The sequence below is a fragment of the Dasypus novemcinctus genome, chromosome 25 (genome assembly GCF_030445035.2).
Source record: "Dasypus novemcinctus isolate mDasNov1 chromosome 25, mDasNov1.1.hap2, whole genome shotgun sequence".
NCBI lineage: Eukaryota > Metazoa > Chordata > Mammalia > Cingulata > Dasypodidae > Dasypus > Dasypus novemcinctus.
Window position 1 is genome coordinate 34,414,483 of NC_080697.1, and position 20,536 is coordinate 34,435,018.

General features: G+C 35.1%; 1 protein-coding gene across 1 annotated transcript in view; it reads left to right on the forward strand.

Annotated features, from left to right (window-relative positions):
• Nucleotides 1–20,536, forward strand: part of ADAM17 (ADAM metallopeptidase domain 17) — a 79,684-nt gene that overhangs the window by 21,028 nt on the left and 38,120 nt on the right. Inside the window, exons 3-7 of the mRNA XM_004457206.5 lie at nt 5,099–5,229; nt 6,058–6,146; nt 11,347–11,509; nt 14,472–14,605; nt 16,322–16,411. Coding sequence (XP_004457263.1) covers nt 5,099–5,229; nt 6,058–6,146; nt 11,347–11,509; nt 14,472–14,605; nt 16,322–16,411 — 607 coding nt within the window. The remainder of the gene's footprint in view (nt 1–5,098; nt 5,230–6,057; nt 6,147–11,346; nt 11,510–14,471; nt 14,606–16,321; nt 16,412–20,536) is intronic.

The following is a 20,536-nucleotide window of genomic DNA, read 5'->3' on the forward strand; positions in this document are numbered from 1 at the left end:
ACTATATTCCTTATCTTATATTTGGTGTAATTTTCCCCCAACCCATAGTATTTTTTTAAAATGTATTTTTGTCACAGATATTGTAAACTTGCAAAACAATCATACAGATGTGTAGATTTCCCATAAAACTCCATACCCTGGTGGAACGTTTGTTACAGATTATGAGATAATATCATCAGACTATTACCACCAATCATGGTCCATATATGCAAGTATTTTTGACTCTTTTTGTTTTTCCTAGTTATTGCCATTGTCCATAGTTTATTTTTGAGTAAATTATTAATGTTGGGTTTTATATCAAAATTATTACAATATTAGTTATCAACATCCAAACTATAGCAAATTTAAGCAGAATGGGGAATAATAGTAATAGCTACAGTTTATCAAATGTTTATTTTATGTAATTTATTCAGTGCTTTGCATATATTATCTCTAATTCTCACCTCTTTACATAGAAACTTTGAATTCCGTTTTTGAAGGTGAAAAAATTGAGGATCAGAGAGGTTGAGTAACTTTCCTAAGGTCACTCAGTAAATGGCAGATATGGTATTTGAACACAAGTCTGACTCCAAAACTTGTGTTATTTCTGCTATACCCATGGGGAGTTTAATGAATAAGCAGATATAGTAGCAAGAAATCAGTGTATGTATATATGTGGTTGGGCGACTATAAAATGATGGTAAAGAACTCAAAATTTAACTTTCTAGCTGTCCTTTAAAATTAGATTTAAGGTGGCCCATAGAATCCTGCTTTAGGGACAAATATTAATACTTCCATAGTCTTCTGCTTTGTAGAAGACATGATTCATTAAGAAAATGTTAAGCAATATTTTCTTGTCTTCCCTCTGTTTAAAGAAGCACTGAAGTTTATAATTTATTTTACAGAGTTTCTATCTTAAATATTTAATGGAAAATGTCTTTAATAATATATGAGAGCTTTGTAGCAGATAGTTTAAAATAGCTTATTTCATTTAATCCTCAAATCCATTCAGTTAGTAGATGGTATCATGTCCATTTGAAAATGAAGACACTTAGGTTAAGGCCAAGATCAAGCAAATAGTAAGTGGAGAAGGCAGGATTTGAGCCACATTTATCACACTCCAAAGTCCATGCCCTCTCCTTTCTGTCATATTGTTATTAACACTTAAAAGGAAAAAAAGAATTGAAGGACCTGAAATAATCACTTTGTACCAAGGCTGAACTTACCTGTGTGAAGCCATATATTAGGTGGTGGTGATGGCAAATAAGATTCTGTCTTTAAATAGTAGTGGAAGACAAAATAATTTAACTGAAGATGATGAAATTCAATTTGGATGTGACTATTAGTGCTTGAAAAGTAGTTAAAGTAGTATTAAAGTAGTATTGTGGAAAAAAAAACCCTTAAAATCTGCTTAGGAGTTCAATTTCCTCTTTTTTACAAACGAAGAAGTACCATGATTCTATAGTATTGAAAAAGGTACTAATATTGTTTTGATACTTTTTTGATATATCAGAATATATATATATATATATTTTAAAGTTAAAATGTTTGTTCCTCCTAAAGTAAAATATCTCCGCTTATTTGAGGAGGGTTAGAACTGATAGAGAAATGTGGATGATGTACCCAGTTAAATGGACCATTAAAAATAGATATGAAGGGGAGTGGATATAGCTCAATAGTTGAGTGCCTGCCTCCCATATATGAGGTGCCAGGTTCAATCCCCAATTTCTCCTTAAAAGAAAGGATATGAAGATAATGTTAATTTAGACTGATTATCACCAGTCTGTAGTTTCTGTAAACCTTTGAACCAGAAGTCAGAAAGGTATATGAGGACACTAAAGGAAGCCTGTAGGTAAATGACATAAAATTTTGGGAAGGATAAAGTAAAATATAAATTCTGACTGAAATATCCTTTTGGAGGTTTAATAGCTTAAATACCAAGATTAGAAACTCAGAAACATGAATTATATCATCGTTTAGTCTTTATCTTTACCATAGATTCAGATTCTTAATATAGAAAATGAAGAATGCAATTCCAGTGGTTTTTCTGGAATGAAAAATAAGTAAAAGTAATATCAAGACTCAAAGAGTTCTAAAATTAAATAATTAGGCATTTATAGTAGGGAGGCATTTCTTTCTTTTCAAATTTCTTGGCATAACTGCAGGGGGAAAAATCATAGTTATGAATGTGGGGGAAGATAGCTTTTAGGGTAGCAGGAGAAAATGTCCCAAGGTTTTATGAAATAATGTTCTGTTGTCTCTGTTTCCCTGTGGTCATTAAAAAGCCACAAGCAAACTAAAATTACCTTATTATGCTCAAAAAGTTAAAAATATTTGTTACTCTGGGGACAGTTCCAGTCTAGATTCTTTCTTGCAGTTTAAAGATTTATGCAAACTCATGGGAAAGTAATAATTATTTTCAGCACCATAGCTGACAAAACTTGTTCCTGTGACTGTGATGAATAACATACCTTTCTCTTTCTGTGGTGTCCATGGACCCATTAAAAGGGCCTTTAAATAATAAATGAAAAATTCTTGCTAAACACTCTCAGTTTTTATGTCAGGACTGAAACTTGCAGAAAACAAAAGAATATTAAGGCAGCTAAAGAACTGGAGTGTGTATTTTAATGTGTGTATTGAATACTTTGCATTTATATCCCCAGTGATAATTGTGGATTAATTCTTTCTACTTAAGTTCTTTCGAGAAGGAGAAAAAAAGCATGAATGCTTTTAAATATAGCAAATAGCATTTATTAATTTTGCACAACAATAAGAGTTTTCTCATAGGATACCCAGCTTGGTTGCTAGAGGCAACATAATACAGGATTTTGAAATAAACCCCTTGAATGAGCCAGTTAACCTGCAATCCTTAATTTCTGCTTGTGAGGTGGAGATCACATATACAAAGCACCTATCACTGAGTAGGTGTTCAACAAATGATATCTACTATTAGTCTTTTTTTTAAAAGATTTATTTATTTATTTCTCTCCCCTTCCCACCCCATCCCCCCGCCCCGGTTGTCTGTTCTCTGTGTCTATTTGCTGCATCTTCTTTGTCCGCTTCTGTTATTGTCAGCAGCACGGGAATCTGTATTTCTTTTTGTTGCATCATCTTGTTGTGTCAGCTCTCCGTGTGTGCGGCACCATTCCTGGGCAGGCTGCACTTTCTTTCGCGCTGGGCGGCTCTCCTTAAGGGGTGCACTCCTTCTACGTGGGGCTCCCCTACGTGGGGGACACGCCAGCGTGGCAGGGCACTCCTTGCGGGCATCAGCGCTGTGCATGGGCCAGCTCCACACAGGTCAAGGAGGCCCAGGGTTTGAACCACGGACTTCCCATATGGTAGATGGTCGTCCTAACCATGGATTCATTTTTATTTTTATTTACCCCCATGTTCCCCCCGTTGTCTGCTCTCTGTGTCCATTCACTGTGTGTTCTTCTGTGTCTGCTTGTATTCTCATTAGGTGGCTCCAGGAACTGATCCTGGGACCTTCTGGAGTGAAAGAGAGGTGATTACTCTCTTGCACCACCTCATCTCCCTGGTTGCTACGTCTTCTTATGTTCTGTCCTCTGTGTCTCTGTTGCTTCATCTTTTTTTTTTTTTTTAAGATTTATTTATTTCTTCCCCCCACCCCCCCAGTTATCTGGTCTCTGTCCATTCGCTGTGTGTTCTTCTGTGACCGCTTCTATCCTTATCAGCGGCACCGGGAATCTATGTTTCTTTTTGGTGTGTCATCGTGTGTAAGCTCTCCATGTGTGCGGTGCCATTCTTGGGCAGGCTGCACTTTCTTTCATGCTGGGTGGCTCTCCTTATGGGGCACGCTCCTTGCGCGTGGGGCTCCCCTACGCGGGGGACACACCTACATGGCAGGGCACTCCTTGTGCGCATCAGCACTGCGCATGGGCCAACTCCACACGGGTCAAGGAGGCCTGGGATTTGAACCATGGACCTCCCATGTGATAGCCGGATGCCCTATCCATTGGGCCAAGTCTGCTTCCTGTTGCGTCATCTTGCTGTGCCAGCTCTCCTTGTTGGCAGGCATTCCTGTGCAGGGCGGCACTCCTGAGCAGGGCTGCATTCTGCATGGGCCAGTTTGCTGCGTGGGCCAGTTTGCCCTCACCAGGAGGCCCTGGGTATTGAACCCTGGACCTCCTGTATAATAGACGGAAGCCCAATTGGTTGAGCCACATCTGTTTCCCTAGTTGTTAATAAATTTTTTTGTAGCCTGGCTTTTAAAAATATTTTTAATCATGATCATGCTTTTTCATTTTCTTTTCTTTATTTTTTAATTTTAGATCAGTATAGGTTTATAGAAAAATAAAAAATCATGCAGAGGGTAGAGTTCCCGTATACACGCCCCTCTTCTCTCCCAGTTTTTCCTATTATTAACATTTTGCTTTAGCTCTAACCTTTGTTACGATTGACGAAACAGTATTATTACAATTATACTACTAACTGTAGTCCATAGTTTACGTTAGTGTTCACTCTGTTTTGTCCATTTCTGTGGTGTTTTGTTTTTATCCTGGTAATGTTATATGTACCCTAAAGTTTGCCATTTTAACCAATTTCAAATATAGAATTCACTCATTCTATTACCAAAACTATTCCATTAACCCAAGCAGAAACTCTACCAGCTAAGCATGAATCCCATTCTCTACCCCTATTCTGGCCCCTGGTAATTTGTAATCTAGTTTGTGATTCTGTGAATTTACATATTCTAATTATTTTATATAAGTGAGATCAAATAATATTTGTCTTTTTTTTAAATAAATTTTTTAGACATGCAGGATTCCAACTTAACCTATCCAGATGTGTTTCCTGATTCTTCAGAGTCTCCAGGAAAGATGAAAACATGAGCTCTTTGAATTTTTCTCCCCCCCCCCCCAGTATTAGTTTCTTTTGGTCTGTCAAGTTTTTACAACTAAACAAATAAATTTTGTCATAGCTTTAGACTATTTGTCTCTATAAGAGATGTATTTCTCTGAGTACCTAGTAAAAGAGTAGTTGTAAGTTGTATAATGTTTTATTAATGTCAACTCTTCTGGCTTAAAAAAAGTTTAATTAAATGACAATGTTATATTTTATGTACTTAGAGTAAAATAAAGATGTATTCTCTTTTTAGGCATTTTAAATTATACCTGACATCAAGTACTGAGCGCTTTTCACAAAATTTCAAAGTGGTGGTAGTGGATGGTAAAGATGAAAGCGAGTATACCGTTAAATGGCAGGACTTCTTCAGTGGACATGTGGTTGGTTAGTATGGAGCTTGTTTGTTTACCCTTGTGTCTGGGTGTTAGCTGTCCAGATCTAACTTGACATCCTGTTTTTTTTTTTTTTTTGAGGGGGGGATGAGGAAGAGGTATCAAAGAAGTGCTATTCTTAGGCTGTTTTATTTAAACTATATAAATTTAGAAGCAGAAACATTCAAATGGGGAAATAGGTATTTTTTAGCATGTAATACTAGCTGGTCATTTTGATGATTAAAATTTATTTCCTCTCAGGTGATAAGAATTGAATCTTCTCTTGTCTCCAGCTAAGAATTATAGGCTTCCTTTATGAGATTATAAACAGGAAAGCTAGGAGATAAAATAATTTAATATATTATCCTCTTTTGTATTCATTTGAGAAAATATATCAAATACAAAATTGCAGTTTACTTTTTGAACATTTTATGCAATTGGAGAAAAGAAATAGCACTGAAATTCTCAAATAGTACAGTTCACCACTCTATATATTTTGCATCCTGTTTTCTGCCTCCTCTTAGTTCTTCCTATTCTAAAAATAATTATTTCAGAAGAAAATGTGTACAGTATTAGTTTTGTTATGTAACACACTCCAGATAATTGTTGAAAGAGGTTTGAGGGAAAGGGATTAAATTTCAAATTACTGAAGTTGAGACTATTTCTTCAGTGGTAAGAATTAGCTAGCTTCTTTCTGGAGTCTTTGTTTTTTAGTTACAGATCTCTACAGCACCTAGGCAAATTCCACTCTGATAAGGGGTCGGTTTATTTTTCTGGCATTATTGCATAATATATTATTTGATAGAAATACTTTTTAATAATGAATTTTTTTTTTCTTAAGGTGAGCCTGACTCTCGGGTTCTCGCCCACATAGGAGATGGTGATGTTACAATAAGAATCAACACAGATGGGGCAGAATATAATATAGAGGTAAATCTGCACTTGAGGGTTTCTTTCCCCAGTAGCGTAGCTCTGATTTTCACAAAGCTATTTTTCAATTTTAAGATAGCAGAGGTGAACATTAACTATACTTATTTCTTTTTTCCTTATATTTAAAGCATTTGACCAAGAAAGTAAAGGATTTTTTAAAAAAAGATAGCATTTTCCTCCATATCGAAGGAGCTGTCATAAGATGCTTCTCTTTAATTCTAAGGACCGTTATTGAAAGTCACATGTAGGGTGTGTAATAGGAAGAGACGTCTTTCTTCCTCTCCTTACTCATTTTTTCTTTATTCTTCCTCTAATAATCTTACTATAAGTGCATACATCCTCAAAGGTGAAGGGTAAAGTCTTTTTTCTCTTTTTCCATCCTAGATGCTTTGGAAATGCAAGATCAATAAAAGGTGATAATTCACAGCCTGAGAAGTTAAAACAGGAAACTATAGGAAACTCAGGCTCTGCCCACTTTTCCACTGAAATGTAACAGGAGAATTCAAGACCAAGCTAGATATATTTTTTCTTTAAAGATTTATTTACTTATTTATCCCCCCTCCTTCCCCTGAAGTTGTCTGCTCTATGTGTCCATTCACTGTGTGTTTTTCTGGGACCGCTTCTATCCTTGTCAGCGGCACTGGGAATCTGTGTTTCTTTTTGGTGCGTCATCTTGCTGTGTCAGCTCTCCGTGTGTGCGGCGCTATTCTTGGACAGGCTGCGCTTTCTTTCACACTGGGCGGCTCCCCTTATGGGGAGCACTCCTTGCACTTGGGGCTCCCTTATGGGGGGGACAACTCTGTGTGGCAGGGCACTCCTTTCGTGCATCAGCACTGCGCATGGGTCAGCTCCACACAGGTCAGGGAGGCCCAGGGTTTGAACCGTGGACCTCCCATGTGGTAGGCAGACGCCCTATCCATTGGGCCAAGTCTGCTTCCCATAGACACATTTTTGTAGGACACACCTCTATGTCAGATATTAGTGTAGAAAACAGTGTTTACCACATATTTGTGGACTGATGTGAGCCTGTGTTTCTAGGAAAATGAGAATACTCTGGGCACCCAATCAAAGCACCTGTGGGAAATCTGTAATTAAGGGTGGTCAAAATGACGTTTTCAAGTGTATTTGAGTGCTGAAAATGGGAAAAACAGGGTGCTGGTACTCTAAATATTGTGAATTTTAATAATACCTAAATTATATGGCTGTTGGTCTTCTGTCTAGCCTTCCTTGTGGAAAAAAATGTATATCTATGTCCTTGCAGAATGTTTTAGTCTTTTAATGTTTAGACCATCTAATGTCAGTCTTTTGGGGTAGTCTGGCATACCAGAAAGAGTCAAGGAATTTAGCAAAAAGTTGAGCTAATATAAATGCATTCACTCTAAAGCAGAAAAATCAGTCACTTGGGTGTCTTAAATTTACTTGTTCTTTCGTATCAATTCATTATTTTTAAGTATATTTAAAAAGTACATCCTCATAGCAAGATTCAGAAAATAGATTACTGGAAGTCTCACTACTAGGAAGTATAATTATCATTAATGTTTTGATAAATATTCTTCCAATTTTTTTTTCAGTAAATATATACACAAATATATATGGTTATACAGACTTTTTCCTAAAAAATTAAGATCATGCAATATGTACAGTTTATTTCCATGCATTTTTTAATTTAACAATTATGAACATCTTTCCATGTTAATAAATATAGACTTAATTTCTAATTTTTAATAAAGATTAGCCTCATAGTCCTTTGAAAGGTATACTATTTGTTTAACAAATCACTCACTGATGCTCAATAGTTTTGTTTTTAACTTTTGAAATAGAAAATGCTGTAGTAAATAGCCTTGTGTATACATTTTGGTGCATGTATTTAGTCACGGTCTTCTAGGTGATAGGTAATAGTATGAGAAGTTAAAAAGAAAACTGTAGAAAACCATCTAGGCTTCCTGTGTTTCAAATAAATTTCAACATCTCAGCAGCTTAACACAACAAAGATTTATTTCTCACTTTTATCAAGGCTTGTTGGGACTAGGTAGTCCTCCTTCACTTTGTTACTATGCTATCTGGACACATGTCCTCTGAGAAAAGTAAAGAACTGGAGAATCACAGGATGTTTTTAAGAGCCAGACTTGGAAGTGACCTACATCACTTCTACCAGCATTCCAGAATTCTTGTCTCTGACCTATCTGCAAAAGAGGATAAGAAATAATATTCTTTTGCTTTCAGAAAATAATGCAGAACATTGTTTCTGCCACAATACCTGTGTCTCCTTATTTTCTTAGCATAATCTGTCAATTCTTAATTCAAAATGTGTGTGTTTAGGATTCAAGTTAAATTTTCTCACGTTCCTCACGTTTCCAAATATTTCATTTTGGAAAATTAGGAATTATTTCCGTCTATGCCTCCCTGTTTCAGTAAGTACAAAAATGACTATAACAGAATTTTTACTGTGAGATGTTTACTTAAAAGTAAACTTATCCAGTTTATTGAGGGACTTTTGTATGAGATTAATAGTAATTTTTTAATTGAAAAAGTGGTTTATTGCTTAGAATGGTGATTTTTCATATTTTTAATTTTATAATTCTCCTTTGCATTTCCTTGATATGAAAAGTATTCTTTATCACTATAAACTCTTAGACAAATATGTGAGTAGGAAAGTGTATATTATTTATTTATTTGGAGGTACTGGGGATTGAACCCAGGACTTCATACATGGGGCATAAAGGGAGCAGACATTCAACCCCTGAGTTACATCTGCTCCCCAATAAGAGTTGGCTTTTTTGTTTGTTTTGTTAGGAGGTACCAGAGATCGAACTCAGGACCTGTACATAGGAAGCAGGTGCTCAACCACTTGAGCTATATCCTCTTCCCTATATCTTATTTTTAAGATATCACCAATAAATAGTTTAAACCACCACTGATTGTACAGAAGCTTACTATTTATATATATAAGCCTATGTTAAAGTTGTATAGTGAGGTGATTTTCTCCTCCCCAACTTTTTGTTCTGAAAATGTTCAAATCTATAAAGGTTGAAAGAACACCCATGCTATCCTTCATCACCTGCCATCATAATGCTGTGTTTGCTTGAAAGCTCTATTTATTTTCCTGAGTCATTTGAAAATAAGTTGTAGACATCATGACACTTCATCCAGGAATACTTCAATGTGCATCTTCTAAGAATAAAGATATTCTTCTGCATAGCCACACTAAAATTAACACTCTTAAGAAAATTAAAATAATTCTATAATATTATCTAATAATCAACCCAGTTTATTATTATCATAATCTCCTGTTGTCCTTAAAGTATCCTCTCTAGACTTTTTGGTTTTCCTGTCCAGGATCTAGTCGAGATTCCTACCTTGTTGTATTTAGTTATTCATTAGATTATATTTTCTGAGCAACTTATTAGGAATTTTGTAATAATAGGATTAGTTTTTGTTAATAATAATAACTACCTTTATTTAAAAATCCTGATATATAATTGGATTCATTATATTATCATCAAGTTAGGCATTATCATTACTTTACCTATTTAGATTAGTTATGTTCCAATAGGTTAAGTTACTTATTTAGGACACATAGGCAGAGTTGAGGTTTGAACCCAGGTATTCCTGATACCAAAGCCTTTTGTACCAGACTGGCTATACTTAGGAAACCATTAATGTGAATTTAGAAATGTTTGAACTAAAAGAAAATTTTTTCTCCTATTCATGGGTCAAATGAGCTTTATTAACTGGAAAATTCCTGCAGCATAGGGATTGAGTTAATTAACCTTTTGAGGTCTCTTCTGGCCTTATGATTCTGTAACCATTGTTTCATAAATCTACCTCATAAAATGGATTATAAAAGAAGCTTGCTCTCTCTTTTATATGTTTATAAACAGCTTTATTGAGATATAATTTATGTACCATATAATCTACCCACTGAATGTATACAATTCAGTATTTTTAAATAAATTCAGAGTTGTGCAGCCATCACCACAACCAATTTCAGATCTGTCTCCATAGATTTGCCTATTCTGGACTTTTCATATAAATAGAATCATATAAGATGTGATCTTTTGTGACTGACTTTCACTTAGCATAATGTTTTCAAGGTTCAACCATGTAGCATGTATCAGTACTTCATTTTTTTTAAGTACTGCATAATAGTCCATTGTTTGAATATACTACATTTTGTTTATCCATTCATCATTTGGACATTTGGGTTATTCCTCCTTTTTTGGCTATTGTGAATAGTGCTGCTATGTACATTCACAAACAAGTTTTTGTGGGCACATTTGTTCCCCTCTCTCTCAGGTATAACCTGGGAGTGGACATTACATGGTAACTGGGTTATATGATAACTCTATTTAACTGTTCAAGGAACTTGCCAGACTATTTTCCAAAGTGGCTGCACCTTATTGCATTCTCACCAGAAGTATATGAGGGTTTTGATTTCTCCATATCTTTGCCTATGCTTGTTATCATCTGTCTTTTTGATGATAGCCATCTTAGTGGATTTGAAGTGGTTTCTCATTGTAGTTTTTATTTGCATTTCTGTGATAGCTTTATATCACTTTGTTTAGGAAAAACAATATCATTTTGATTTGTATTTTAACCTTTGGAGTATGTGAGTAGTGCTTACTTAGTATTGCAATATTTTAAGTGCAGATTTTAAAGAACTGCTTTCCCTGAAATCAGTAGTAAGTTTCAGGCATTTCGTTGCAAGTTTTCAGTCTCCTCTCATGAAAATACGCTTGTTCTTTACTATGAATAAAAAACACCAACATCTAAATGTTAAGGAAACTGGAATGAAAGTGCCCACAAGAAGAGAAATCTTGTCTAACTTCTATCACTACATCACCGTCACCTAGAATAGTGCCAGTACATGGTAGGCATTACATACATATTTTTGAATGAATGAAAATAAGACCCATTTTCTATTCTGTATCTTCTACAAGATTTCATAAGTTGTTCAAAATTGTGGGTTTTTTTTTCATCTATTTTTAAAATAATGAAAGAATAATCCATGTATTTGTTTACTAGCACAAAATTCCATATGATGATTTGTTTTGGACAAACTTCCTATAAAATGACTAGTCACTATATTTAACCTTAACCTTTAAATGAATGTTATTTAAGAACAAGAAAGGAATGTTGTAACTTAATGGTTAGGAATTCTTATTTTTTCATCTCAGTCATAATATAATTTCTGTTTTAGCCACTTTGGAGATTTATTAATGACACTGAAGATAAAAGAATGTTAGTTTATAAATCTGAAGATATCAAGAATATTTCACGTTTGCAGTCTCCAAAAGTATGTGGTTATTTAAAATTAGATAATGAAGAGTTGCTTCCAAAAGGGCTAGTAGAACCACCTGAAGGTAAGACTTAAAAAATATATTTCAAACAAAAAACAAGATTTAAAGCTTTTTTCAATAGAGATGATTATTAATTGGCAAAAATAACATGATTATCTAGTAACTATAGTATTTGACTAGAAAATAGTTTTGTTCTGGAATTCTTAAGTTAGTTTTTTTGTCTATAATGTGGGAGTTGAAACATTAGAAAATAATGGGAACAATAAAGATTGAACTTAAAAAAATTAAGGAAAGGGGAAAATGAATGAACTGAAGGAAAATAGTCTTTATTTGCAGATATTTAGAAATGACAAAATAGTACTGTTAGAAAAATAATCTTCAGAGTTTATAAGAAATTAGTTGATAGCAAGAGAGGTCTATATTGTTTAAACTAGAAAAAGGTTATCAGTCTTGGGACAGATACATTTAGGGTCATTTAGAAAACATACAACCATCTTGGAGAGGTATCCTGCTGTCATTATTTTTGAAGATCTTAAAAAAAAGTTATTACCATTCTAGTGCATAAATGAAGAAATTCTTAAACCATTTGATTATTTGACAAGAAAGACATTGTAACACAAAATGATTTTTAAATTGTGGTAATGTACATGTAAAACAATTTCCCATTTTAACCATTTTTAAGTATACACTTCAGTGATATTAACTACACCTACCATTCTTTGCTACCATCACCACCATGGATTACCAAGACTTTATCATGACCCCAAACAAAAACTCTGTACCTATTAAGCAAACCCCTCTTTCCCCTTTCCCCTCCCTGGCCCCTAGTAACCTTTAATCTACTTTCTCTGTGAATTTGCTTAATCTAGGCATTTCATATAAATGGAATCATATAATATTTTGTCCTTTGTGTCTGTCTGATTTCACTCAACATAATGATTTCAAGGTTCATCCATATTGTAGCATGTATCAGAATTTCATTCCTTTTCACAGCTGAATAATATTCTTTATATGTATATACCTCATTTTATTCATTTATCCGTTGATGGACACTTGTATTGTTTCTACCTTTTGGTTATTGTGAATTATGCTGCTCTGAGTATTGGTGTAAAATATCTGTCTGAGTCCCTGCTTTCAGTTCTTTTTGGTATATACCTAAAAGTGGAATTGCTGGGTGTATTAGTCAGCCAAAGGAGTGCTGATGCAAAATACTGGACATCTTTTGGCTTTTATAAAGGGTATTTATTTGGGTGGAAGCCCACAGTTACCAGGCCATAAAGCATAAGTTACTTAACCCTCACCAAAGTCTGTTGTCACGTGTTGGAGCAAGATGGCTGCCAGTGTCTGCCAGGGCTCAGGCTTCCTGGTTTCCTCTCTTTCTGGGGCTTGATTGTCTCCAGGCTCAGCTGCCCTGCTCCTCTGTGTGGTTACTTTCCTGGCTCCAGCTCAAAAACTCCCAACTCTGACCTTTCCCATGTCTTTTCTATTGGTGGGCAGGGACTCAGTGCCCCACTGACGTGGCCCAGTCAAAGTCCTAATCATAATTTAATCAATTAAAGTGATACCTCTGACAGACCAGTTTACAAACATAATCCAGTAACTATTTTTGAAACTCATTAATAGTGCAAAACTGCTACACTGAATTATAGGATAATTCTGTGCTTTTCCACAGCAGAGCTGTACCATTTTATATTTCCCCCCAAAATGTGCAAGTATTCTGCACCCCCACATCCTTACCAACACTTGTTATTTTCCATTTTTTAAAAATAGCCCTTCTAAGTGGGTATCAAGTGGTATCTCATTGTTTTATTTATTTATTTAATAGGAGGTACTGGGAATTGAACCCAGGACCTCATACATGGAATGCAGGTGCTCAACCACTGAGCTACATCTGCTCCCCAAAAAGAGTTGCTTTTTTCATTTGCTTTTGTTTTTAGGAGGTACTGGGGACTGAACCCAGGACCTCATATATAGGAAGCAGGTACTCAACCACTTGAGCTATATCTGCCTCCCTCATTGGTTTTTTTTTTTTTTTGAAGATTTATTTTATTTATTTCTCTCCCCTTCCCCCCCATTGTCTGCTCTCTCTGTCCATTCGCTCTGTGTTCTTCTGCGTCTGCTTGCATTATCAGGCGGCACTGGGAAACTGCATCTCTTTTTCTGTTGCATCATCTTGCTGCATCAGCTCTCCGTGTGTGTGGCACTACTCCTGGGTGAGCTGTGCTTTTTTCACACAGGGTGGCTCTCCTTGCAGGGCGCACTCCTTGTGCATGGGGCTCCCCTACATGGGGGTGACCTTGCATGGCATAGCATTCCTTGTGTGTGGCAGCACTGCTTGTGGGTGAGCTCACCACACGGGTCAGGAAGCCCTGGGTATAGGACCCTGGACCCTCCATATGGTAGGCAGACACTCTATCATTTGAGCCATGTCTGCTTCCCCTCATTTGTGGTTTTGATTTGCATTTCCCTAACAACTAAAGGTCTGAACCTCTTTTTTTTTTTTCTCTCCCCTTTCCCCCACCCTTTGTCTGCTCTCTTGTGTCCATTCACTGTTAAAGATCTTTTAATGTGCTTATTAGCCATTCATATATCTTCTTTATTGAAATATGGGTTCAAATCCTTTGCCTTTGTAAATTGGGTTGTCTGTGTTGTTGAGTTGTAGCAAAGTAATTTTTTTATTATCTTGGTATTTTTACCATTGCTTTGGTTAATTAGTAAATTTGTAGAAGAAAATGAAGACTTCATAGCACAGGAAAAGTTCTATTTAAATACTTTTTAAAGTTTCCTTATTTTAAAATTTAAGGAGGCAGTTTTCCTTTTCTTTGGGTTTTAAATTCTGTAATCTTAAAACTTTTTATTTTCACTTTTCTATCTTTCGAAAAAATTTTATTTTGTTTAAGATACCTTTAAGGATACTGAGCTCAAATGATGTTTATTTTTAAAATATACTAGATATAAAGTGTTATAAAAAAAACTCCTTGTTTTGATGAATTTTGATTTAATAGTGCATACAAATTCATATTAGAGCTTGTTCATCGGGTGAAGAGAAGAGCTGATCCTAATCCTATGAAGAATACCTGTAAATTATTGGTGGTAGCAGATCATCGCTTTTACAAATACATGGGCAGAGGGGAAGAGAGTACAACTACAAATTACTTAGTAAGTATTTGATAAGGTAATTGGATGAGAAAATTTAGAAAAGTAGACAAATTCCATTTAAGAAAAGACTACTACTATAATTTGAAACTTAATGAAAACTCAGATCTGTTTCTGATACTCTGTGATTTTCCTAAAATATTCAAGGGTTGTCCTCTGAGATTCTTACCTTACTGTATGGAAATTCCAGTTTCAAGTTTATGGAAACCAGTTTAGCCTTGGTCTATTATTTTCTGCTTAGAATTTTTATGCATATTAGATTTGGGGAGAATTCATAACATAACTCCCTTCTCCATACAACTGAGCTCTTTAAAAAATGTCACTGCTCTAAAGCAAGTAATCCTCTTGGTGTCACGTGTATGAATGTGTGCCTCAGAGTAAAAAAAATATATGTATGAATCTGTGTGTGCTTTTTTGCTTACGTGTATTTCTGAGGAGGATCAGTTTTGTTTATGCCGAGTTAAAGAGCTAATTATTGAAATATAACTGGGGGGAATAACTAACTAGAGCAAACATGTGAAGGTGAGATTAAAGAAATGTTGCACTGGATTTTTAAGCATTTAAATATTGCAACTTTTTAAAGTCAAGGGAATTGTATTTTGTTGGCATTTTTTTGTTAGTATGACCTCATTCATCATGACTTGGCACTGACCAAAATGTTGTTCTTGAGGGAATAAAAGAGAATGCAGCTATTGATGAACCAAGAGCCTAGTGCAGTAAAGACTTCTTTTCCATTCTTTTCTTCCTTATCCTCCCCTTCCATTTTAAGTGAATGAATTTATTATGAGAGTGGTAGGAGTGTGACTGAAGTCACTCTAATTCTTGTTCCCAAGTAAGAGATTCTTTCTTGAAAAAGGCTTCTCTCTTGAAAAAAGCTTTTCTCTTGAAAAACTTTTTTCTTGAAAAAAATTGTAATAAAGGACTCCTTTTAATTTATTTCTTTGTTCATTACACCAAAAATATGAATACAATGAAAGGTCTAATCTTAAAAATTGTATTTCTTAGCCTTGCAGTTGCTTAAAAACAAAGAGCAATTTCTTAAACCAATAAATTGCTTCTCAGTTGGTGGCAGAAACCTCATCAATCCAGTTTTGAACAGTAAAATATTCTAATTGAGGAAAAGAAGGTAATTAGGATCTTGTTCTTTCTCATGTAGCTTGAATTGTCCCTGGCTATTATACCATCTCTCTTTCCCTAAGAATCCCCTCCTCCCAAAAATCAGAGAAGAAAAGAGAAATGGTGAAATGTACTTCATTCCTACTAGCCCTCTTTTACCCATTTCTCAATACAAAATTTTGATGGGTAGGGGTATATGGGTAGTATCACTGCCCATTTCCAGGGAAGGCATTTAAGGTACTTGCCAAGAGATAGAGTGAAGATGGTATATTTCTTAGAAGGGAATATTTTAGGATAAATGAGTTGACATTTAAATTTCATTTTCATAGTTAACTGGAATGTAAGTTTTTTACAAACCTGTTGTTTGATATTTTGGTTCCAATAGATGACCTGAAATTTGGCGTAAACTACCACTGTTCTATTCTGGTAACAACACTTTAAGTTTGGAGCTAGGAATAATTATTAAACTGTCATTGATAAAAACTAATGATAGTTTTCCAATGGCCATTTTCTAAACTTGATTTTTATCATTGTGGATTTTGTATTAAATTGCGAAGAGTGGTAAAGATCTACATAATGTATCTCATTCTCTTTTGTATACAGATAGAGCTAATTGATAGAGTTGATGACATCTATCGGAACACTTCATGGGACAATGCAGGTTTTAAAGGTTATGGAATACAGATAGAGCAGGTATTTATCAATGGATATAGCTTTTATTATTGATTTAGGTTATGTGATGTAAATATGTCATTTGTATTTAAAACCAAAAAACTTACCTTCAACTCTAATCAGTAAATAATTTACCAAATGCCAGTGATTTTTTTTGCTGAATTGCATAGCGTTTTTGTTATTATTTATTTATAGATTATAAAGGTTCCTTTATTAGGTTTGCTTTAGGCACAAAGCCTTTTTATCTTGTGGTCTCTCCTTTCTCTGAATTCGTGGTCCTTTTATGTAGTGTATTGTTGTTTTTTTTTCTGATTATGCTTTATGTCTTTCGTTAGTATGTAAGATCTATCTCTCATAGCCTCTAGCACACATTGTTGACTCTTTAGCTGGAAAATGTAGTCACAAATATTGTGTATATTTGTAAGGCATCTATACCTGCAAAACCTTTAGATTTCTTCTTCGAACATCTACTTCTGACTTCTTATCACCTGTTTAAAGAAAATGGCCAGCAATGATAAATATAAGGTTTTTTGCATTTTAAAAAAATTTATTGAAGTATATTGCTCATACATAAACATACATAAACAGTAAGTGTATAGTAATAGTTGTGAACTTACAAAACAATTCATATAGGATAGGGCTCTCATTCCTCACCCTCCTGACAATACCTTGCATTGTTGTGAAACTTTTTTTTTTTAAGATTTTTATTTATATCTCTCTCCTTCTCACCCCCCTCTCCCCTTGTCTACTCTGTCTGTCCATTAGCTGTATGTTCTTCTGTGTCTCCTTGTATTCTTGTCAGTAGCACTGGAATCTGTGTCTCTTTTCATTGTGTCATCTTGCTGCGTCAGCTCTCCGTGTGTGTGGCCCCACTCCTAGGCAGGCTGCACTTTTCTTGCATGGGGCAACTCTCCTTACGGGGCACACTCCTTGTGCGTAGGACTCCCCTATGCGGGGGACACCCCTGTATGGCATGGCACTCTTTGTGTGCATCAGTACTGTGTGTGAGCCAGTTTCGCCACACGGATCAGGAGGCCCTGGGTTTGAACCTTGGTCCTCCCACGTGGTAGGCAGATGCTCTATCTATCGAGCCAAATCCACTTTCCTGTTGTGAAACATTTTTAACTTGATGAAAGCATCCTCAAAATATTACTGCTAACCAAAGTATCTTATATTTGGTGTATTTTTTCCCCAACCCACCTTATGATGATTATGATTTTTATATATTTATATATGAACATACATAAATAGTAAGTGTATAGTAAAATTTGTGAACTTAGAAAGCAAACAAGCATAACATCATACAGGGGTCCCATATGTGAACCCACCATGAACACCTTGCATTGTTGTGAGACATTTGTTACAAATTATGAAAGAATATTGTCAAAATCTTATTACTAACTATAGTCCATATCTTACATGTGGTGTATTTTTTCTCAACCCATCCCATTATTATTTTTTAAATATATTTTTATTACAGAAGTTGTGAACTTAAAAAACAATCATGCACATATGCAGAATTCCCATACAACACCTGTCTATCAACACACCACACCGTGGTGGAACATTTCTTACAGATTATGAGATAGTATCATCAGACTATTAACCACTAACCATGGTCCATAGCATAATTTGGTACACTATTTCCATACTTCCCTATCAACACAATACATCTTTGGGATAGATGAGTGAATGTTACATTATTGCTGTTAACTACAGTCCACAGGTCACTCCAGTTGTGTTTTTCCCATGCTTCTCCACATTTCTACCACCCTGCAATAGTGACGTACATCTATGTAGCTCACAAAGGATTCACTTGCATCTGTACCATCAATCACAATTCTCATCCACCTCTCGGTTTACTGTGTTATTCAGTTCCTACATTATTCTCTAACTTGCTTTCAGTTCACATTTACATCCCTTGACTATCCTTTTCAGCCTCATTCCTATTTATAAACCACTCGTTACTCACTATAATTTTTTTCATCAACTCTATACATTTCCACAATTTTACAGTAAAGTTAATTAAAACATCTACATACATTAAGCATCAGTAGTCCATCTCAGTCCTCCTCTTATCTCCTTTAAGAATCCACCACCTACTACCAGATCTTGAAGATGTTTTCCTGTATTTTCTCCTATAAGTTTAATGGTTCTTGCTTTTGTTCCATTTTGAGTTAATTTTTGTATAAGGTGTGAGATAGGGATCCTCATTTTTCTTTGGCAATGGATATCTAGTTCTCTCAGCACCATTTGTTGAATGGACTGTTCTCCCGGAACTGGGTGGGTTTGACAGGCTTATCAAAAATCACTTGACTGCAGATTTAAGGGTCTGTTTCTGAACCATCAGTTTGGTTCCGCTGGTCTATGTGTCTGTCTTTATGCCAGTACCATGCTATTTTTACCACTGTAGCTAGGTAATGTGATTTAAAGTCTGGAAATGAGAGTCCTCCAACTTCGCTTTTCCTTTTTAAGATGTTTCTGGCTATTCAGGAACCCTTAACCTTCCAAATATATTTGATAATTATGTTTTCCATTTATTTAAAAAATACTGGTGGAATTTTTATTGGGATTGCATTGATCTGTAGATCAATTTGGGTAGAATTGATGTCTTAATGATATTTAGCCTTCTAATCTGTGAGCATGAAATGTTCTTCCAATTATTTAGGTCTTTTTGTATTTGTTTTAACAATGCATTGTATTTTCCTGAGTACAAGTGTTCTACATCATTGGTTGAGTTTAATCTTAAATATTTGGTTCTTTTAGTCACTGTTGTAAATGGAATTTTTTCCCCGACTTCCTCCTCATATTGCACATTGCTAGTGCCTTTTAAATGTATAGCTACTCTGACCCTTTTTTTTTTTGGTTATTGCATGTGTGGAATATCTTTTTCCAGCCTTTCACTTTCAATCTATTGGTATCCTCGGGTCTAAGGTGAGTCTCTTGCAGCCAATATATAGGTAGCTCAAATATTTTCTTATCTATTCTGCCAGCCTGTGTCTTTTGATTGGGGCATTTAATCCATTAACATTCAGTATTATTACTAGTAGTAAAGACAGTTCTTATTTCACCCATTTTGATCTTTGGGTTTTATTTGTCATATTTTATTTTTACCACTCTTGACACTTTTAGTTACTTTTACTGATATAGTCTTCATTTTTAGACTCTCTTCTAATCCTCCCTCTCCTGTCCTTTCTTTTTAGACTTTAGCACACCCTTTAGTATTTCCTGCAAAGCCAGTCTCTTGGTTACAAACTCTTACAGTTTCTGTTTATCTGTGAATATTCTAAACTCACCCTCATTTTTGAAAGACAATCTTGCTGGATATAAGATTACTGTCTGGAAGTTTTTTTTCTTGCAGCATCTTAAATATATCATACCACTGTTATATTGCCTCCATGGTTTCTTATGAGAAATCAGCATTTAATCTTACTGGATATCCCTTATATGTTATGCATTGCTTTTTCTTTTGCTCTTCTCAGCATTCTCTCTTTGTCTTTGATATTTGACATTCTTTAGTTTGTGCCTCAGAGTTGGCCTATTCAGATTTATTTGAATGGGAGTGCATTGTGCTTCTTGGACATGGATCTCAATGTCCTTCAACAGGGTTGGGAAGTTTTTTACCATTATTTCTTCAGATATATCTTCTCCCCCTTTTCCCTTTTCTTCTCCCTCTGGAATACCCTTGACACATATTTTTGCATATCTCTTGCTGTCGTTTAGTTCCCTAAGGCCTTGTTCAATTTTTTCCATTTTTTCTTCATCTCTTCTTTTGTATGTTCACTTTCAGAGGCCATTTTTTTTTCAAGCTCACCAATCCTTTCTTCTACCTCCTCAAATCTGCTGTTCTGTGATATTTTTCATTTCCTTTATTGCACCTTTCATTACTGTAAGATCTGTTTTTCTATGTATGCTTTCTAATTTTTCTTTATGTGCATCCAGTGTCTTCTTGATATCCTTTATCTCTTTGTTTATTTCATTGAATTTATTAAGGAGATTTGTTTGAACATCTATAATTAGTCGTCTCAACTCCTTTATGTCATTTGGAAGCTTATCTTATTCATTCAGTTTGGCCATATATTCCTTTTGCTTAGTATGGATTGTAATTTTTTGTTAGTGTCTTGGCATCTGGCTTAATAGATGTCA